The sequence below is a fragment of the Xylocopa sonorina genome, chromosome 8 (genome assembly GCF_050948175.1).
Source record: "Xylocopa sonorina isolate GNS202 chromosome 8, iyXylSono1_principal, whole genome shotgun sequence".
Classification (NCBI taxonomy): domain Eukaryota; kingdom Metazoa; phylum Arthropoda; class Insecta; order Hymenoptera; family Apidae; genus Xylocopa; species Xylocopa sonorina.
Window position 1 is genome coordinate 7371826 of NC_135200.1, and position 23769 is coordinate 7395594.

The 23769-nt window shown below is 39.8% G+C and overlaps 1 protein-coding gene across 1 annotated transcript; it reads right to left on the minus strand.

Moving 5' to 3' along the window:
• Positions 1-15300: 15300 nt before the first annotated feature.
• On the minus strand, positions 15301-17620 carry LOC143425991 (uncharacterized). The gene is made up of 3 exons (XM_076899092.1): positions 17512-17620; positions 15826-15958; positions 15301-15386 (listed from the first exon to the last, which is right to left on the minus strand). The coding sequence occupies exons 1-3, from the start codon at positions 17605-17607 to the stop codon at positions 15301-15303; spliced, it is 315 nt and encodes a 104-aa protein (XP_076755207.1). The 5' UTR covers positions 17608-17620.
• Positions 17621-23769: the final 6149 nt, after the last annotated feature.

A 23769-nucleotide genomic window follows, 5' to 3' on the forward strand; every position in this document is an offset into this window, starting at 1 on the left:
AACTGGTGACACAATGTCTCGCTTCTAATGGATCCCCATTATATTCGTACGTGGTCATCGTAGAAAACGTCTGCGTTAGTTGAGACTGTTCGATCAGTGGATGATGGAAAAGTGAAACACGTGAAATTTGATTTCGCAGGAAGATGCTCGCCAAAAATCAGTACCGATCGTTATCCGATTACTTAGCGATAGCGACATAGCAATTGCAACAGTGGCTACGAAGCAGGAAATTAATAGAGATTATGGAGCTTACCGAGACTATAAATAGGATTAACGATATAAAAGCGAGGATTTAGCATCCACTTGTTTATCTGCTCGTGTACATGTGTGTCTACACACAACGGGCACGTTGCATGATACAACATAACCGCATGCACGTGACCATGCCATTTTTTCCTTCTAATTTAAATATCCTCGCGTCTGCGCGGGTATATTTCACTCGATCGCGATTAAAGACATTTTATCGTACCAATATACCGCGATCTTCGCAAACTCGAATCAGAGACACATTGTTATAGTTCTCGTACGTTTCTGTTTCGAGACTAATTCTAATATCACGATCGAATCGCTCAGATAACTTATCACTGTTCTAATGCTACCCGTGTTTTGCGTACTTGCGTGACGCAGTGTTGTTCGACGGAAAGTAATGCTCGCTTGTCGACGAGACGTAATCAGAACAGGATTCGAAATGCTCCACTTAAAGCGCGGCTATCTCGAAAAGCAAAATTTCGATTTTATTCAGTGGGTTTCGTATAGAAAATTAATTCTTGTCTCGTTTGCTTTGAATACAGACACACGTCCATGCATGTAATTGCGTAATGGCATTCTAATAAGGAGTGTCGGATTGAACGGTTCTTCTTAAATTGACAGCAATTGTTATTTACGAACGACGCGATCCGTTCAGGCTATTATAAAACACTTTGCTGATATCCTTTTAATTCATCAGAGGACGCGCGGTTACGAAAAACCGGAAAAATACCTCGACTCCTAGTCTACGTTCAGTCACTGCGAAGCTAATGCCTTCGAGATCTTATGATTGTGTTCTGTTGTTTCTTCGCATTACATTCTGATGGAAAAATCGTTTTCCATGTGTAACATTCGTGGAAAGATACGTATTCGTATCAACCATGAAAATAAACAATCGTAACTGTATATAATTGTGTGGTAACACGGTTCGTTATAAATTATTGTTGTTGCTGTAAGGTATTCCATTTTAGGTTAATACTAATATCATTAATATAATAGTAATAGTAATATAATAATAATTTTAGATTAATACTTTCCATCCTATTTTTTTATTTATCTCACGTTTAGTTTTAAGCTAGATGAAGTCGATCGAGGACGCTGCAGCTCGCAAGTTTCGTGAGAATCGCAAGAAATGATCAGCATTCGACTTCGAGGCAGCAACGCGAAACACGAAGCGTACATATCTTCAGAATTTGGTTTCGAATTTATTCCGGTGTTGTTCATCTTTGATTATGTGACTTTACATTGAGCAAATAATGAGTAGTACAGTTTGGATTCTAAAAGTATTTAAGAATGGAGCAAATATTTCGTCCAACTTTAGTTTGGTTTTGTTAGAAAAATTCAGGTAATACGTTAAATATTTACACTGAAACGTACACGCACATCGTGTATTTTCTTATTTGTCTGGAGCTGGCTCACTTTGTAGTTTAACGCCGTATAAAGTTTGACGTCACTTGTTACTCTTTTGTATTCACCGTGGCGCGTTCGACTTGGAGTGCAATTTTTTCAAGTTCACGGGACATTTCTTCCCATTTCAATACGAGAATAGAAAACCGCGTCAGTCTCGTCCCTAAGTGGGACACGCGAGTACACAAAATATTAAAATAATTCCACGAAACTCATATTAAAGTAGTAAAGTTATTTTTTTATGCCAACGTTTGCGAATGTTGGTTGTCCTTAAGATACGACGCGAATCGATTTCAAATGATCGCAATTCGGGTGTTCAGGGTTTATAGCGTGTAATTGCGTGTTTAACAAGGTAATTACAAACCTGAGTTAACAACGGTATGTAAATGTCTCGTTAAAGCGATATGCGCGTGGACATTTTCCCTCCCCCCGTTATCAAAAGCTATCTACGAATGGCGTTGTTCTACCAGTAGATAACCACGCTCGTCGAATTCTTTCCGATTGCAAAACCACGCTGCACCGCAGTCGCGCACGTCCCTCGATAGTAATTAAGCGCTATTAATTGGGTCGCCGCGTAGAGAAATATTTACTGCAAATAGATCGTTCGTGCACCTGTCGCTTTGCTCGTACCGTTTCATCCTGAGAGTTCGACGAATGCTTCTGTGCCGTTGCAATTCATTTCTTTGAGGTTTTATCAAATTCTTGTAGCTACGCATTGGAACATCTGCGATATGGTCGATATTTTACTATAAATATTGCATTTCCCAAGATATACCCCTTCACTTTCTTACTTAAATTGAAATGAAGTCAGAAACTAAGCGTGAAAAGATATTAAAAATTATTTATACAAAGTCAGCTTTTGAAATGACTGCAAACAAATTTTTAAGTACTAACGCAATTTGATAAATTCCTTTCAAAAAAATCGAACACGTGCAAAATTGTCACAAGTATGTGAGAACGATTCGATTTGTTGAAAGTACGTAGTAAGAATTCCGCGCAGGTATGGAAATGTCACGTACAAAAATATTTAGGTTTCTTAAACGATAATTAAGTGTCATTAATTGGCCTCTGCGAACTATCAGCCGGTGGCACACCTGGGTATCTATCCGTTTGCGTCGTTTATAGCTAAGTGAACATGAATGGGCAAGAAAAAGACCGATACTTATGGCGTCTACAGAGTGATTCAAAAGCAGCGACATGTGACTTAAAAATCCTTAAAGTCATGATAATTTTGCGGGTTTCTCAACCTGTTTCACTGCGCCATGCAGTAATTTTTAATTAATAAGGAACTAAGATTGTTAAAAATGTACACATGAAGTATAGTCTTTATATTCATAGTCTATGTAGATAGTTCTTCATTAGAGAACCTGTACATTCGAACGCATACACGAGAAGGGAACCTTTATACCTTGGTTTCGTTTTGTGAAAATAATACAAGATACGTATTTCTAATTACAGGTGCATATACATACGTTACACGCATGAAGATAAGGTTTTGCTGAATAGAAAATCTCATCATTAGAATAACTACTTTCTCGTGTGGCTACAATGATCCACTAACCGAAGCACACCGTGCAATTAAAACTTTTTACTTCGTTAATTATATGACTTTTTTCCAGAAACTATAACTTTGTTTGAAACCCAAGTAACACGCTATGTATTTGCATGTAATCCATTAGTTTGTGATTAAATTACCATTGAATTAATGGTACTGATCTTCTGCTTACCAGATACACGTACGAATAATACCAATTGCAAACTATTAAAAAGTTACCAAATCCTAATTAACATTGTATTATAATACATACGTAAACATATATAGAAATTTATATATAGACTAATAGTACGTAGAAAGAAAGAAATTAGTATGTTTATATATAACAAGAGATAACACAGAGTAAAGTAATAAATTGACTCGTTAAACGTTAGCAATTACTTTACGTTATTTAGACGCAGTACTCCTGAACGTGGCACAAGATAAACATTTCATTCGATAGCAATAAATGCCACTTTAACATTACTTTCATCTTTCATTTCTAAACCGCACCTACGCCGTTACTAATTCAATGTGCAACGAGCAACAGAAAATGTCAAAATAAACGTGACGTTTCCTAGTCGATCTTATCACACGCGAAAGAACATCGCGCCACAAACAAACGTCAATTAAACTACAGCACTCGTCGAGTACAGCTCGACAGCTGGTGTTTTAAAAAATGGCGATTGGCGTCTCGTGGAAGGAGACGGCAGAGGCTGGATCTGCTCTTGAAGGAAGTCGAGCTTCTACTACCCTAATTGCACGGCGATTTTTTGCAATTTCCTTCAGCTTCAAGTATCAAGCACTATTAGCGGCGAATGTCATAATAGTTACAAGTGATCGAATATTACAATAATAAGAACTCTCGATCCTCAGTTGGTGATTTGTAATTTTACGAAGAAACGTCAAATGTTTTATAGGGATCTGAAAAATTGCTACATTGCCTTACAAGAAATGGTTCGCAAGTCTTAAAACAATTAAAAAGAAAGTAAAAGCATTAGGAGATTTGAAAATAAAATGATAAAATTATTTGAAAGCACATTAGTAAATCGAAAAAAAATAGAATATGACATCTTAACTTAAAACAATGGAGATCTATTTAACCAGATCTATTTAACCAGATACTCAAACAAATATATATAGTCAGATTACATTATATCTCGACTTTCCTCTCCTACTCCCCTTTTCATTTCAAACAGGAACCGCGAACGTCCAATAAAAATCGGAAACATCAGTTTCATTCAACTTTAGCCGCAACGAGGAAAGCAGCGATCGCAAGGGCGATTTATTGCCAGGTCGATCGTCCCAGTTTCCAGCCTGCGAACTGTTTCGCGCGGCGATATCCAACGAGAGGGAACAGTTTCTATTCGCACCGGCCGGCGGACGTGCCGCAAAATTGCTACAATTAGATCGTGGGCCGCGATCATTCTTTTCTGCACCGGCTGTAAAAAGCGCGTTCCCGCGAGAACTTTCCCTTTTTCAACGATCCGCGCTCTGGCTAGGACAAACTAGAGGAACACGTGACACGGTGGTTCCCAAGCGGCTAGATCGCGCCGATGGGATCCTGGCAAACGGTTTTATTAATTAACGAAACGGCGAGGAGCGTTTCGCCGCCGCGAAGTTCGCCATAATGGCGGCCAGACGCGTCCCGTTGCACGAGTGAAAACGCGGACAGTGAAACTTCCTGCTTTTGTGAACCGTCGTGTTTTTTTCCTTCAATATTATAAAATGAATCCGGCTGTTCGGCTCGCGAACAGATAGAGAAAGTCGCCTTTGTTCTTAAACGGGCATCTGTTGACGTTTGTTAAAAGCGTACTTACGCCGGAGAAAGGAGGGCTGTCTATAAATATACGATTATGGGAATGTTACAATTTAAAATGCGTGATCCGCGTGCATTAATCTCCGCGACTTTCTGTCGTTAACGAGAGGACGTATTGTATTTAAAGCGGAACGTAACTTGTAGCGCAATCGACGATGCGCCGATACTCGGAGGTAGATAAAAATTCCTGTCCCACTCTTAACGTATGCATCCAATTAACGCTGATGCCTCGATTTTCATTGGCGTGGAATCGAGTCAGGTGAATTTCCACTGATTTACTTCGATGGCGATAATCGTAGCTTTCCAGGAATTCGGAAGTGGTGTTGTAACGGCTGCTGCGGTTTCCGGCGCAGCCGAAATTAGCGAGCGATATAAGTACGATTTCTAAGTAGACGAAAAAAAAGAGGGGGGAAATGATAGTCATGCTTCTAGGAAACAGAATAGGAACTACGGTGTTACGCGAATTTTCACGGGGCTCGTGTGTGAGAACTACCTGTTGGAGGAAGGAAAATTACCTGAACGAAACGCTCGAGCCCACGTGATTAGCTAGCTGAACGAACACGGCTACTAGTTACGTTGCTTGTTACGTGATAATGGTTTTAACGAGCTCCTCCACCAATGCCATCATCCTGCAACAATGATTTTATGCCGAGATTCATTCACTTTCTACGTTCACGCTTCGAACTGTGGTATTAGCAGGTTGTTTATTTCGCGCGGCTGTTTATTTTAGGAATTTTTCATATTCTGAAAATCGTCTGAATCAAATTTGCTGGTCGAAAGACTCAGTTTCAATCGTTTAAGGGCAGATGAGAAGTTCGTGATGTATATGCGCGCTATTCCCGCCGCGGACTGTCTGACCATGATCTTCTCGCACGGCTTGATCTACTTACACGGTTGCTTTAGAGTCACGGAAGCCGCATATCGATATACGAATAATCACGTGATGCATTCTACAATTGCAAGCAGACAGCAATAATTTATGCTGCCCTTTTACATTATAACATATGAACTGTTTGATTAATCTTTGTTTATAAAAATTACGTGGTTGCTAGTAAATCAAATCGTAAATTTATAAATGTGTGTAGCACAAAGTTATTGGTACACAAAACCTGTTCTCATGCTGAAAGAAATGTTGTTAATTTAAGCAAACAAAATATATTTATCCAATTTCAAACATTCTTACTAAAACGAAATCCGTAGTTACATTATTTAGAATTTTTCTTAAAAGTATCGCCTATCAAAACCAAGAAACGAACGTCTCTCGAAAGCGTTACCTCATTTCAAGTGGAATATCTGTCTCGAGTAAAAAATTTGTTTATATTGAATAAATCGTTCCCTGGACGCGGAGTATCGGTGGAACAAAAACCGGCCGCGCGATATTCAACTTGGGGACCCATTCGTATTACCGGACCCTTCGATCCATTAAAACGTGGCTTACGTAACGGCCGTGCATCGCGAAACTAATTAAGGAATTCAAGGGATTCATTAAGATGAACGATACCCCCGCCGCGCGGTGACGTTACGGATCGCCCGAGAGGAACGTATCAATTATCCCCCCGCAGTTCGATGATTTTATTGATGGCAAAAATCATTAATATCCACGACGCGGCCGGCGTCGTCGAGAAAAAGCCGGAGAGGTAGCGCCCGCCAAAGCTGTGGCGCGCCGCGAAACCTTCTGGGCCTGCTGGTTCGGTTCCACGCGTCCCCGGGTGCGTCGTCCTGGAGATATTTTCTCGAACCCACGTTGGACGTAACCGAAACCCGCCATTAAGTATCCCCGGCGCCGCAAAAGGCCGCGAAGCGTAAATGGCCCGGGGCTATTTCCACGCGCGGAAATTACGACCGCCCGGGTGCATAGACAGGCCCGTATATGTATATCGGGGTGCGCGCACCGGCGATACTGATGTCATAATCGAAATGAAAAAGGGGGATGCGATATTTCGGTTTATGGTGAACGAAGACGAATGTAGATCGCAATTTAGGTGTCAAGGTAATCTTCAGTGACGTAATCGAGGTGCATCGTTATGGGTGCGAGCGGCGGCGTAATGGGCTGCGCGCCGCTGCCCGCCAGCGAATCGCTCTTTGGGAATTTCTGATTTTCGTCTCTCGTCGAGGGAAACGATTTTTAACACAGTTGAACTATATTTTTACTAACGATTGCAGCTTATTGATTAATGAATCGGCGGTATATCGAGATTTTAACCTTTGCAATGAATTATTGAACAGTTTCTATTCAGCTTAAAGTCGCTAACGTTGGTAATGATCTAAGCTATGAATACAAACGAGATTTTTCGATGACAATCCGTTCTGCGATAGATATCATCGAGTAAAGTTTCATTTGTACCAGGATTTCAGGATTTTAATTTAATCCCGAGTTAATGAGCATCGCTGCACGACGAGACGGATCCGTAATGGTTGAACGATAGTATCGAGCAATGAGTAAACGAGCAATATAATAATCCTTCTGTATCTGCAATGTTTATCATCGATGAGTCAGCCTGCCGAGAAATTCCCTTCTTCGCATTTCCCAGCGTCCAACTGGCGAGGACGGTGGGGAAAAGAACGAGGAGAAGTACAATTTAATAATAAACCGACTATCGACGGCAATTATCTGCCCCCGATCTCTTACGTGGACGTGAAACAGGTACACGTGCCGCTCCTAAGAAGACGTCAACTTCATCCTGGTAACCGGAGGTAATCGCGAACCTGCAACGTTCGATCGACGTCTGCGATGTTTCTCCACCGAATTGCGTATTTCAATCGTCGAAGACAACACGTACGGCGAAGCAACGAAAATAGTCGATCGTTACCATCGACAATTACCTCTATTTCTATTTTGCCATAAATCACGCGCGAGCATCGATGTAGACGCGGTATGTAAATGCTAAAATTAACGAAAAAAGAAAGAAAGAGGAACAAGATTCGCGTTCAGATCAACTAAAGAAGATCATTAATAACGTTAAGAATTAAATTTACATTCGTCGGCGAATTTTTATTCCACCTTCGCGTTGAATTAATTTTATCTTCAATTATGAAATGACTCAAGGATAGTCTTGGTGTTTGAACTTTTTTTCAGAACGAATTCTAAAGTGTTTGACGTTAAATAAAGATATGAATTGGAAGGATATTGGTGTTTGACAAACGTATTTATATAGTGGAGTGTAATTTACGAATTCGTTTAGTTTTGCTAAAAAATATCATTGAATGGTGTAGACAGAGGGATAAATTAACGCGTTAACGAGGAGCAGAAGATCGCGTCGCTAATTGCATAGAGAACAAAGTGGTCTTTCGCGAGAATATATCTCCCATCGGAGATGAAACAACGCTTTTTTTGCGTCTCCCGGTAGGTAACAATATTCGTTTCTACATATCTTAGCGAGATAAGAATACTTCTTTTATTATTCCCCATAGAATTCTGCAACCTTGATATTTACTTTTTAGTCTGTAATATTCTTGATGAATATTCAGTATGAAAAAAATTCGTCGCTCCTTTTACCTTTATATATATTCAAATCGATTCCTTTTGAAAGAACGTTTCCAGATTACTAGAAAAAACGAATATGGTGATGAAGCATCATGCGACGCCATGGGGCTTACGAAGACTGCAATCCAGAAGGAGACTTTATTTCATATATTATTTTCGATTTTACTCATTTGTATCTCTCATAACAAACAAGTAACTTTCAGAGCGAATTAACTTTTACCAGGTGAATTCATCGGATTAGGAAAGAAAGGAAAAAAAGAAAATTGATGAAAAAAATGTAAAAAATGGTCGCCTCCAACCTTCCAAAGTCTCTACATAATTTACAGAATGCAACTTTAGTTCGTGCCATAATTCCTGGCTAGAAAGAATTCAGAAAAAGGATGGTGCGTTCTAGAATGGCCCTCTTGGATGAATAACATCCAGCGACCAAAGAAAAAAAAAAAGAACTGTGGCTTCGCGATGAACATATTTCACACGGGGTTCCAGTTGGTTGCCTTTCGAAGAATGAACTTGCAACTGAGGAATGTATTCTTCTTCTCTCAGCGACGGATACGGTTTAGCGATCTCGATGTATCGTAAGGTTAAGGTTACATACCATAGCAGTTGCAGAGAGATTGCATATTATGTAAACCTACTGTTGCATACCTAGCCGTTTCAGCGTGTACTTCCGCGAATGTAAATCCGCAGACAAAAGAGGAGAAGATCGTGCAAACAATGAATGTACATCTGAGACAGGATATCAAATAAAATAGTTACTCTGATGATTCAATGGTACCAAAAATTCGAATTTTATGTCTGAAACAGCATATCTTTTACGTGTAACACGTCCTACGATACTTCAGCACTTTTTTTAACGCGTTGAACTGTGCGATGGCTATCAGCGATCGGAGTGCACCAACTACTTATAATTACAAAAGTTGAATGAAAATTGACAGATAACCTGTTTTCAACGTCATCGTCGATTAGAGGATGCTTTGAAATAAAATCTGCGCTATTGAACGATTAAAAATCTTGCTCAGACAAAAAATGAAAAATTCATTTCTATTCGTGGCGTCCTGAGGCGGAACACGTGATCCTGACGCGGCAGTTAACGTGCGAATGATATATTATGGAGTGTCATATCAATTAGTACGTAATATATAACGTGGAATATGGAAATTCTTCATAACTATAACAGCACGCTACGATCCTAATTAACATTTTAAAACATCTCTGCTTAATACCAGCGCGTTGTACGAATACATTTCAAAGATCGAAACCCAAGATTTCAGGATGCACTGTAACATTTTAATATCGCATAACAGAGGATAAATGATTAATTGAACTTTCCACGAGCGACATGTTCGATCTGCCGAGGTTTACACGCGCGTAAAGCCAAGGTGTCACGCATCGTCGAAAGTTTCGCAACGAAAGAGACGAATCCGCATGACAGAATGGTGTCCTTTTTCACGGGTACTTTGCACGTCGCGTAACACACCGCAGACAGGAACGAAATCGACGAACGTCGAGGGGAAATCTGTCGTGTAATTATGCGTTTCGACCAACGGAGCCGGTTCGGAGCACGTGCTAAGTTAATCGATCCAGTTAGCGCGAAAACTGGACGTTATAGCTGCCTTTTAATGGCCAAAGGAAAAAGGCCAACGCGGGGAAGTTCGTTGAAACGTCCACGGACGAATCATCGTGGCGTTTTAATTTTGCCTTCCGGTCATTGTTTATGCTTTTTTCTTCTCGCCAGTTTCAAGCTGAAGATCTTTAGACTTCATTCAATCGAATGAACGAGAGATGTTTCGCGAAAGGAGGTAATAAATTACGTTTTTACACCGGTTTTTTAATATTACGAATAGAACTTTAATCTTATGCGTGCCTCTTGACAAGGAAATACTCGTCTTTAATTATATTTCTTGTAATTCTTTGCGTATATTAGTTCTGTAAAAAGAATTTTAATGACACGTAGATCCTTTGAAATGTATCATTCTACCAATAAACTAATCTCATCAATAGTTTACGAATAAAAATTTGGAAAATATCAGTTCGATCGTCTAAAATGATAAATTCGATGAATCAAATAAAAATAATAAGCATGAAACTTTAAACTCTGCCTTTTTCAAGTCCGTTGCTACGAACATCTTCTGCATTTTCCCAAGGTACATTCGAATACACGTGTACAACATCTCAGCAGATTTCCAACTCACGAAGTCACGATTTAATAAAGTCTTCAAAGTCTCTGAAAGTCTCGTCGCAGACGCACCATTACATCATTCTCTTCCTGTTAACTATTTCCGTACCGTTCTTTATTGTTGCTCAGTCTGCTATTCACCATGGATCAGCACGCGTTCCAATACTCGTTCAGTATGCATTCCGAGTTTCGTCGTACCAGCCTAGTCGTTCCTACGATTTCCAGCGTTAAGTATCATCGGCTCGTTAAGAGACGCAGCCGTCTTTTTAATTCATCAACGTGTGCAATTTTGCAACGTGTTTTCACGCTCGTTGAGTCACGGAGAACATTATCTATTCTCTGGGGTTACTCGTGGCCTACGCTCGTTTCCACTGTCCCGCAATCATTTATCACCATTTATTCCGTACTCGATCTTACAATGGCGTTATTAATGACGCCGCTAATGGAGAGTTTCAATGAAATTATGCTCCTCGTCTGACACACCACCGGTGGAAACGTGCTTCCTTTCTACGCGTACAAAAGGGATACTTTTGGTGATCGCCAACGTGGGGCAATGAAACAAAATTTTTGCCAAATAAATCAACGTAACGCAAAGTGAGAGTAAGAACTGAATATTTCTAGATCTTCTACCGTATACGTTCATTTCAATGGTTAAACAGAGAGTGAAGAATGAGGCGAGACAAATCTTTTTAGAATTATGTCGATCAGTGTTTCTCTTATTTCTATTCGTCCCTGATTTTTGTTGTAATTTTTTTTTTATTTTAAGACACCGAAGGGAATTGTTTTATTCGCGTGCTGAAGCCGAAGACACAAGGTGAATTTTGTTAGAAGCAATTTCTTGTCTCGTTTTAGTAAACTGGAAGATATCGCAGCAGATTCCTTGAAAACAAATGTTAAGTACCACAAACACGTAATGTTTTCAACGACGAGATCACGTAACCCGTTAAATTAAATGTCACCAAGAAGAGGCAAATATGTTAAAAACAATTTCTCACGTATAATCATATAAAATATAATAATATCATGTTCGAAACAATTTTTTCGCCCTTACAGAGTTTCGTTGACATTCACCATAAATAAGTAGCATATATAGCTGTTTAAAAAAGTGAAAGTATCCTTCACATGTCCGACATACCTTCACTTACGAAAAAACTATTTTCGCCAACGGATGGGCCCTTTTGTACTGTGCAATTTTGTATGAGCAAAAATTTCTGTGACACTTATAGTTTCAAAAATATTTGAGGTGCTTACAGTTACTGCCTCACCTTGTATATAAACTTTTATTATTACTCTCCTGAAAACTACAAGTAAATCTGCTAAAATCGGTGTCACTTGATTTAAGTAAACAACTGCCTCTAACAATACTAATAAATATTTACTCAAATCAAAGCATCGCAGTTCGCCAAAATAAAAATTTATTTACTCGAATTAGCGTGGTATCTAATCATTTGGATCGGCTAAGCTAACGTGAAAGAAGCGTACGCTTAGTCGAATTAAACGGTTCGAGTTAATTTTTTTCAGTGCAAGGTCGGTTTGCACAATGCTTATCTAATATTGTCGTGTTTGCAAGTTTAATTTGCCAAGATCCTCGCAACGAAGAGGAACGCTGCGTGCGGATCCATCAGGATTTTCATTGGCCGCTAATTTGTCCCACAAATTCGGCCATCGGTTAACATCCTGTCGCTAATTCACGGAAATTACCCTGAAATTTGTAAACTATTTGCAGACGCGACGCGATCGTTACCGGCGATAACGTTAAGTTAAACAGGGCATTAAGTCGAGTTAAGAGAGATTAGTGCACCGCGTTACATCAACCCGGCGCAAAAAGCTTCTGGTAGGGAGTGAATCAAGCTGAATAAATGTATGAGCAAGCGGACAATTATTCCACGAGCAATTTTCTCAATTACAAATAACTACTTTTGCAGTATAATACCGTCATGGTTCAAGTGCCATGAAAAAGTACCATACAACTACCGCGGTAACTATTTCTCTCCGAGTATCCTTGCGTACTCGTTACCAGGTCCTGCATTTCTTTTTCGTTGCATTCAAGTTTTAACGAAACGCTATTATTAAACGGCAATTTGGCTTTCGAACCCTTCCACGGGGTTAATCTGACTGTAATCCTCAGGCAGGAAAGCTGTATTCCCCTTCCAAGTGAATGAGAAGTTGCGCGCAGCGACGCGGAGAACGCAACTCTTTAAAATTAGAAATTTCGCGCGGAAACAAACGCTTCGTGAGATATTTTTGTAAACGCATCGCAGATATTTTTCTTGCCACGTATTCGTATAACGCAGCTTGTATATTGTGCGTTGGCAACAGATTAAATGGTCGGTACTTAAATGAACTTCCTCTCACTACTTTATTACCCGAATGGTCGATATAAAAATAACCATTCCAAGTCGAAGAATAATTACGTTTTTGACCAATCGTAGTTAGATACTGACCGGGAGATTAGAATACCGACTAGTAGGATACGAACTTTGTACATTTCCATGTTACGAACTTACTTAAAGAGCGTCATTCACTCGCTGCAAAAATAACGATGATCGCAGCAACGCGAAAAGGGTGAACAAATAAAATTTGTGAATTCCTTTAAACTCCCGCGAGTAAAGATACAGAGGTACGAGACGACAGATCGAACCTAACCGTTTATTTTTTCCTACGTCGACTGCTGTTCAACGTCCACCCGCGCGTCGTTGATGACTCCATTATGCGATCGCAGTAATTGGCGGCGAGATGAAAACGTCGCGCGATTCCCTCGTTAGGGAAACGACCACGAACGAGTAACGAGCGGCGGGCGTCTGCGGAATTCCAAGTCACGTTCAATGAATTTTGCTTAACGCTCCGAACTTGTAAACGCGCGTGTGAACGATGGCAACGGTCTTGCGCGAGCAGAGTCGCTCGCGTGCGACTCGCAATCAAAGTCAAGGTGAAATCTGGAAATTTCCAAATGCCGGCTGAATCACGCCGCTGTACCAGATCTCCGTTTCACGGCGGTGATCGGAGAGATCGGGTCGGGACATCGTGGCTTTCTATGACCATCGTGACAGACACGTATCGAGAGAAATCAATGTTTCACCGTTTACTCGGTTTGGGAAAAACGTCGCTCGCAGCGCAGCTGTTGAGTGAGTTTATCTCGCTGTGAGTAATATGTTTCAAACGAGTGCTATGAAATAAAAGTCTCAGAAATTCTTCCAATTCTTCGTAGCAAAATTCCTTGTTCTTAGACTCGGAAGGATATCTGTCGCGAGTCCTCTTCGAGTCCTCTTGCTTGGGAAGAATAAGGACGTAAAGTCTGCACGTGGTTTTCTTCACTGCCCTACATTTAGGATTCTAGTTGGGAATTTCAGTAGTACAAGTCAGAGATGTGAGAAATTGAATTAGACTGCGTACGCGAGTCGTTTGTAATTTGTCTGAGGTTGTTGTTAAGATGTCGTTTGTTCTGAAGTCGAGAAATATGGGGAAGTGCGGAAAGGTAGAGTTTTATTTTGAACGCTAGCTGATAGTGATGAACTTGGAACGTGTCGCGTCTGACATATATCATTGTGATTCACTAGCCTTCGCGCGCATCAATTTGCCTTTCTTAGGATTACTCGTATTGTTCGTATTTGAATGTTTTGAGCAGAGTTCTAAGTAGTTTCGCGTTATATTAAGCTTATTGTGTGATTTATGATGTAATTTAATCAGGCGAAATTTATTTCTGATGCATATGTTATTCGAGACCTCCGTGATTAATGATACATTGTTGTCGTCTGTTTTCCATTCTCTTTCTCTCTTCAAACTATGTTTAATTTTATTTTGACACGTGCGTATATCCGATGTATTCATAAGAAACGTATTTCTTATTCATTTCTGTATTAAATATTCATATTATAATACTTTGAAAATAATCAACCAGAAGTAACAGATGATAATGCTTAATAGTTTCTTTCTTTTATCTAATTTATGTAGCATTATAGTTACTAACTTGTGTCTAGTTCGTGAACTTTTGATTTATTCAATTCAATGGTAACGTACACGCACGCATTTGTAATGAAAGAGCACTGGCTTAACTTCGAATAAATAGATGTTAATTTGGAGTAATTAAAAGGTAATTTCATGTTAATGCAGACGTCGCTGCATTCGAGGTTGCCAGCCATAGTAAAGTTTCAGATCGTTCAGCACCTACACGAATCTAGAGGGTTCATTGCAACCGATGTTTAACAAGCCTTTGGTAGATGTTATCGGCGTCTCGCATTTGCATACATTAGCATTTTATCATAAACAACAAGTGAGTCGCAATCTATCGAGAATACCTCCAGTTGATTTAAAATTAACCGCCCGCTTATTACCGCTCCTCTGTCGATACATCGGTAATTAAAGACAATTCTTCTCATTTGCAATAATTTTACATCTTTCGTCTATAATCGCGGGTATAGCATAAATTATGCGGATGTAAGCTTTCGAATATTAAAAATCTAAATAGACTTGCGCAATATCATACTTTTTATACTTACACCTCGCACATATTTCCTTCTCTAAATATTCTTTAATACTTTAAATATTTTTAAATTTATTTGAAATTTATTCGCACGTGTAAAACGAAACCAATACTCTAGATATATGCTCTTGGACTGTTGTTGACTTAAAAATTGTCACGTCTGACAAATCGTATGGAAGATTGAAGACTGTGCCAACGTTACTTTTGCCATGAACCTTGTATCATCAGCAATTTTAATGACTATTTGTTCGGATAAAAATTTAATTTTAATTACAGGAAGGGAAAGTACACGACACGAATTATTTATGGTAATTTAAAATTCCAATTTATGTATATTATATTACGAAACGCGTGGCCATTCTATTTGCACTCGTCAATACAGATTTAACTATCTGCCCATCAAACTCAACAATTATTTTCACTTGTGCTTTTCCACACAAAATTATATATTTATAATTATCTCTGTTATGTCGCTCAGAATCGGCACGTGAGTTATACGTTCATATCGTGCATCAGGTTTCCACAGCGAGGCGCGCAAATTATGAAAGAGCCTGACACGATATTAAATAACCCTGATGTAACCGCGCGCACAATGGGATAGCGCACGTGGCGATGACTCAAAAATTGAAATGCGTGATTACGATGGAAAAGTGATTAGAATCGATGAGTATGTACTTACGATTGAACCTATCCTGAATCTCCTCGTCATCCTTTACGCTTGCTGATGCATGACGCTGCTGGGGCCTCTCTGTGTCGGTGAGTCCTTCCGGAAACACGGTGGAGACGTTCATAATTCCACTCGATTTGTGGAACTGCAAATAACATACAAAACGTGTTATCAGAAATTTTTTAATTAATATCAAAGCCTTACTTAATCCATCTTTACGAGAGTATTCGATAAAGATCGAGCGATGCAACGTTCTTAATTGTAAAAAGTTATCCTGAATGTAATCTCAATTTAAAATTCGCCTGCTAATGGATCACGCTTTGATCCATTCTTTATTCCTGCGGCGTATGAATTAGTAATCGCGTTTAATTACGTGCAAGTATACCGACTAACATAGGTATGCAACGAGGAAGCGTAGCTGAGACTCATGGCTGCGGTCGAGGTAAATTGTGCAACGCCCGGAATGAAGAGAAATTTGAATGCCTCGCGGGAAGAAACGTTCAGTATCGCGGTCGGATCTTCTTTGCCTGGTACTGTTTCCGGATCGCATAGGTGGTATCGCTAATTCGACGTTTAAATTCGATTTATTAGCGTACCGATTGGCAACGTGTTGCAAATGTTAGCGGCGATTTCCTATATCGAAACGATCTTTGACTGAGGACGCAGGTGGGGTATCCATGGTTCACGGAACGGTGACTAAGTGAAACTATAAAAAAAAAAGGGAAATAAAGTTGATTCCTGTTAGAGACATTTCTAATGGCCTGCAGTTGTTGTTCTATGAAAACGAATCACAAATGAAAATTAAATTCTGTGCAATGCTGTTACGATAAAGGATTCATTCGAATTAACAAATCTTTCCACTGTCGACATGAAATGGTAATATTGTATTGACCGTTTTTTTTTTATAAAAGTGTGTGAAGTTCCTTTGACGAATGATTGAAGATCTTTGAATGGTATTTGAAACGAAAAGAAGGGAAGAGTTATTTTAATTAAATTTACAAAATTCTCGAGACAGTTGAGAATTTTCTCGGGCATCGCATGCATTTCCATTATGACCTGAATCGAGTGCGTTTATACTCTCATGGCTTACATTCTCGAGACAGCGTTTGATAAAATCGCGGCTATTCTTATCAACGTATCATTGTCATGTTGTACACGTTACACTTTCTAAAGAAAATTAAACCGGATGAACGAAACTGAATGTACCTTTTACAAACAATAAAGAGCCCAACGTAACATTAGCATGATCCCATAATGTATCATTTCCAGTGTTGATCATTTTCCAGCTGAATTGTATGTTATTATTTCTTAACCCAATTCGAGAGATTGAAACAAGTGTTTTTAAGAGTCTAATCAAAACTGATTTGTACAATAGTTGAATATGTCGATGAAGTTTGCAATACCAACAATGGACAACCAATTGGACCATGTGTGGACAAATGTCTTAAAATCTATAGTTTTTTTTATATTCCAACTCTATTCAGTTCCTTCTAATCTGATGCGTCACATATATATGACACCTGGACTACAACATGTCCTAAATATAACTACGTAAAATCTACTCCAATTGGTGTCAACGAATCCCGACAAACATCACGAACTGTGGTCCCAATAGAAAAAGCCTCAAACAACAAAATCTTGAACCTTTTCTGCCACTAGATCCGGGTACCAAACGGGTCGAAGAAAAATGGCACTCACAGATTCGCTCGGCAGCTGCTTGGCCGTCTGCTGTATAGTCCAGAACTCGTGCCAGAGGCGCAGATAGGAAGGCCTATTGCCCACTGAACGTTGCATCCCCCGTTCGACTCGCAGCACAGAGGCGATACTCTCTTCACCCTGTTCTCGAAGGCACGTCCAGCGGTAAACGTCGCCACTGCGCACTTCGTCCGAAACACGTGTCGGAGTTTAGGCCGGGACGGACACGCGACGAACACCGTGAATGGACGGGCAAAGTGGCTCTGGAGTCGCGGCCTCCGCGGGAGATCTTCGCGAATCGTGGACGTGGCGTGACCGACAGGGCAAGATCTCGTGTGCACGATGCCCTTGATAACAACCCCGCAATTGCACGGCACAGGGGTTGGCCAGAGAGAGCGGAAAACATCGCGCACCGTGTGATCAATCTTCCCTGGTACGATAATGAAACGTGTTCTACTAGACTTACGTATGTCCGTCTCAGCCCCGGACTTATCCGGTGCCATCGTCCGTGTCTCACTTCCTTGATGCCTCTAACGAGTACTTGGAAGCGTTTCCTTGATGGGTACAGAGTGTCCCATGCGACTGGTAGACAGATGACATCCTTGTACCTGTTTACATATTAATTATTAGTAAAAATATGTTCGCGTTGGGGCTACTGTTTCGCAGCAGCGAGAGCATTTTAATTAAGCGTTTAATAAAGGAGATCGATATATTCGTGATGTTTCGACATTAACTGCGACGTTGCTGTGATGACAAGTTTATATTTATCCGCGCAGATATTGTGATACGTGTTAGAAAAAAGTACATAAGTAGACAGTGATACATTGGTTTGACGTGTGAAATAGTTTTTATGATAATTTAATAAGAAATTTCGTTGCTCTTTAAAAGCACGCTGACTCACGCTACATAAAAATGGTACCGATACATGCACGTGTCTACATCATCTAATTTCGTCTCTCGCTATTTAATTCCATCCACGATCACACTAAGAGTACCCCTCTGGTCCCGATTCTACAGAACGCCCAGTATAAGCACGTGCAAATAAAAATGCACCACTTCAGCTAATTGCCTGGTTATCAAATTGCACGGAGGTACTCTGTTAATTGCGTTTCAATGCAATTAGCTCACTTTTATCTGGCGTCTATATTTCTTCTACTTCGCTACGAAGTTGCACGTGAACACGTACCTACGAACGACGACGCGAACACTTAACTGCGACTCGAACGATGATAAAACAGAGTCGCCTTATTTGCTCCCTATTTTTTTTTAACTCGATCGAACTATTTTTTGAACAATCAACAGCCCACGGTAGCAGCTGGTTCCTCGCGCTTTAAGCATCCGCGTGAACCGATGGAAATTTGCATTCAGCGATATCAAGGATGGCGATAAGAAGGCTCGCTCGAAGGTCGCCTCCGATAATGTGTTCGACCGCAACTTCCGGTCATCGTCTGCAACGGCCGTCTAACGGTTCCCAGCGGTCGACGAAGATCGTCGCGGATGATACGAATTCGCAATTGGGTCGTTCCCTCTTCGCCTAGGCTGTTCCTCTCTGCAAGACGCCTCGATTTCGACCAATTCGCGATGGATTTATTCGCGGGAGGATCGAGCGTAAAAAAATAGGAATAACCATCGCGATCGAACGTAAATAATTCCTCGCGGCTTTAAACCGCGGCCTATATCGGGGCACCGTTAACTGATATTACAGCAATGGTGGGCTCGCGTGCAGATAAAACCGCGACAATTAGCATACGTGAGGTCAGTCGATGGATTCGATGAGAAAGAGGCGCGATGGAACGTCACGCCTGCAGTGTCTCGCACTCGTTTCGACGTTCTGCACCGAAATGCAGGAGCGTCGCAGAATTGGTTCGCTGTGGGGAAACGTGGAGCTCTGTCTATGCGCGAGAGCTCGTATTTTCTAATGGTAAATCCATTTCGGTGATCGTCACTGTCGCTGAATAATGGAACGCGATAATTTAAGGTAACCATCGCTCTTTCGCACTCTATTATTCCGCTCCGCCGTGATATCGTTGGCCATTATCAGTTATCGTGACACAGGATGCATGAAGTTCCGAAGAAAAATATACGAGGCATAATTTATGCATCGTATTTCGTACAAAATTATTTACGAACACAAGCCATTCCAAATAATTCGCAATAAAATTATTCCACTTCGAATTTACATACTTTTCGTGAGATTGTAGTTTGATGTTTAAAAATATGTGACATTTAAGTTCCTCGAATTAATGAGCCGGGGTAAAGTTCATTAAATGTTTATGTTACGGGAAATAGTATACCGTGTGGAACGCTGTTTGTTAGCACGAAAGCGGTACAAGAATTTTCCGTATGAAACATTTGATCGATAACGCAAATAGAGGAAAATTAACTGGTTGTCAATGTTGCTCGCAGCAAAGTATATATAAAACGTTGTATCGATGTGTATTTATTTCCCATGACGCAATTGCTTATCGCAATGGTTTCTGCACAGGATATCACGGCGACTGCACAATTAAACTAGAGTTTTATGCTCATACGTTACCCTTCGCGCGTTATCGTATTCTTTTATCAGTATCAACAAATAGGGTGTGCTAATGGTTCGAAGTGTAATTAAAAATGGAGAATTAAAAGAAGGGAATAAAAAGAAATTTCACTGACAGTAACATTCCTCTAATGATAAATACTTCCCATAAGTCGCATCTAACGATAAATCATACGATTCCATCAACGTTTATTTCCAATTGTAATTAAATCCAGAACGTTTCACAGTCGCTCGGTTTCTTCGCGTAGAAGAAATCAGCGACGACACTTCGCGCGAAGATTAATGAATCCGTGGCTCTAAAAGATTGCAGTTCGTCAAGGACGACACGAAAGGTGTTCCCCGAGTAAGTGCATGTACGAACGCGCTAAATCAAGAATCGAGGAAGATTAGGGTGTGTTTAAGGCGAGGCGGATGACTTTCATCACCATCGTCTTCTTAATGCCCGACACGTAACGGCGCCGACGCTATAAATTTCATACCATCCAATTAGACGGACCGCATCCATCGAGAGCGAAATGGTACCGCGCGAACAATGCCCGATTCTCTTCACTTCTGCTCTGACGAATGAATTTTAACCAGACACGCGAATTATCATTATGATTTTTCTCGCGTTTGTCCAATTGAAACGTTGTTACCCAAATATAAACATCACAATTATTCGTGTACGATTATCAACGATTTGTTGTGTACGAATAAATATAGAACACACGTGATGAAAAAATATGGAAGACACGTTTAAATTAAATGATATTTAGAAAATAAATCGAAGCTCTGATTTCATCTTTTAATTGTAATAATGCAAATTTAAATTTGTGTAAATATCTATGGTCTAATTGTAGGTAATATCGAAAATGAATGAACATTCATTATACGAGTGACACGTGAATTACAAGCGTGAAATTACACACGACTCGTTTCGATTAAATAACACGGTCGCTTCAACAATGTCGAATCACTTGAATAGTAATTAACACTCGACCAGATCGCCTTTAAATTTGTTGGATCAGCCTAGTTCCTCAATTAAACAAATAATTTTTCAATCGCACTCTTTCATCTATCAGTATACACATCACACAAATTTCTACGTCAAAAGCAAAAGAAGAACCAAGAATCTAAATTAAGCTCTCTGTAAACGTGATTTCAGAGCAGCGACCACGAAATTTTGACGAAAAATGGCCGACGTTTACTCGAAGCCACGTGGTTCATCGACATCGAGGAACAGTTAGACTTGAATGGCAAAAAGCGTTTTCAAGGGGAGAAGATAATTGCCAGTAATGACTTACGAGCGTGCTATGAGAACGATTGTCCGGGTAGAATGTAGAACACAAGTAAAATGGGGCTACGTACGCGAAGAGATACGTTTATATCGAACGCAACGACTGGTACCGCGGAAAAACGACAAGACGATGGACACTGTTGATAGTGGTGAACCCGTGAAAGGACCGCTAATGACGAGGATAATCCTGTTATGCTATTTCCAGGAACGGGCACGGCCTTAATACGTCTGCGTGTGTACGAGGTCTACGAGAGATAACCAGGGCTTCCGTAGACCACTTGGTATCGAGTTTTGAGACCGCTACCACTTTGGTAACCTTGAACTTTACCTCATTGTGGACGAACAGAACTGTGCGAGGTTTCGTGCCACGATTTTAGAATGGAGCCGCGTGTTACTTAAAAAATTTGACTATCGTTATGAATTATGTATTATATTATTTGCTTGATGTGTTGATAATTGCAATTAATTGTAATTGAGAGTCTAGTTCTTAATTTGTGATAGAACTCGCTTCTGTTGAGTTGTATAGATATATTATTTTTCGAATATAATAGCGTGTAATTGTTTCAAAGTAACTCGAAATTGAGGTAAATGATATGTTGTTACTTGAAATCATTCTATTTAAGTAATGGCCATGAATTCTTCTGTTTTTTTTTTTTTTTTTTTTTTACTATACAACACAGCATCGTTAACGCTATTTAATTATGCAGTATATTATATTTTAATTATTTGCTAGGTGCCAGGGAATGAAATTTGTTTGCCGTTGTGGTGCATTAAATAATATGCCTGTCATCCTGTCGCTCGGTCGTAGAAATAAAATTTAATGTTTCTTTTATAGCTAACCACTCAAGCTTAATTACCATAACGCAGCAAGTTAATCTCGTTAATGGAGCTGATACATGAACGAATTAAGTCATTCTCAAGTAGAGAATCGACGGAGGCGTGCAGTGCTGCATTTAGAAATGCAAATGAACCACTCGATCAATTTGTAACATTAAGCGATTCATCCTGTACGATCACTTTTATATCCGATTGTGATTGATTGCACGAATATTCCGCGTCTCAAAATCGTAACATTTTATTCGCTGTAATTTCCGTTTCTCTCATCGAGCCTATTAAAAAAGGGAACCGTTTCCTATTTAGTCTCTCGAGACTCTGCAATTTGTAACATATCTTAGAAGCTTCTTGAACAGAAATTGTTTCATTTTAAGAAAATCGAATTTCGACAGTTCTTAACGTTTTCCTTTTTTTATTTCCTGTTTTGCAAACGTTATGCAACGATACTATTCACACTTGACATTGTTCGTCTAGCAACGGATACGGATGGCTTCTATGCAAACCGTTAAATCTGCAGCTAATCGTCGTGCACGTCCGATTAGATGTCAAGATAGAATGCTGAACGAATAAGGGGGTAAACGTAGCGACCTGTCAATCCAAGAACCGCCATAATACGGTGCCAGGGAAGAATCGTTGCATACAAATTGCATTTCGTTTAAGCCGTCGAGAGAACTTAAATTTAAACAACCTGAACACGCTTTACCAATGCGAACTTATCATTTTTCTAACTTGAAACTGTAAGTCTCTTCCATTAACTCTTCGCATTTGAAAGAAAAAGTAACCAACAGTAATTTGTCAATACAATTTACCAACAGAATAATCGAAGTTATCACGACTTCTTTTTATTCTTACATTATAGACTGAAAATTGTTTACATTGTTCTCATTGAGGAGCCCTCAAGTTTGAAGAGAAATTTTACATTGGTGCTCTCGAGTGCAAAGGGTTAATTACTTACTTTATTTCTGACAAATTTGTTGAAGACTCGAGCACGGCGCAGTCGTAGATTCGTTCAACGAAATACGCCACGAAGATTAATCAGAAGCACTAATTATTCGTTTGATAAGCTTAATTAATGGATATAGTAAATCGCAGACATTTTCCTGATATTTTAAAGATACCGTCGGGAACGTACAAGTACCTTTATCCGTGTAATTGCTCGGCGATGGAAAAAATAAAGTTCCAAGTTCCTCTTTCTTCGAGCGTAATGGCAAATACATACCTCGCTACGTTCTGCATCGGCTGTTGCGCGCGGAAGTCAGCGCGTCTCATTGGCGACTTGTGCTTCCGTTTTTCGACTGGAAAAAATTCCCTCGTGTTCATAAAACGTTGCACGATACATTATACGATTATTATAAACGATCATGGATATTAGCAGCGTACAAAAATTGAATAGAATTTTCGTAAATAGTATTCTTGTACCAACGACCACAGTTTATCGAAACGAAAATCGAAACGAATGGCGTCAGCAGAATTTTTTATACTTCAAGCGAATATAATTAAATGGATCATTTTTTATTTAATTATCATTGATAAATTCAAGCGATTTTACGCGCAACGATATCGCATACATGCATTCATTGATTTATATTCGCGCTGTTAGTCGATTCTCTCGTAG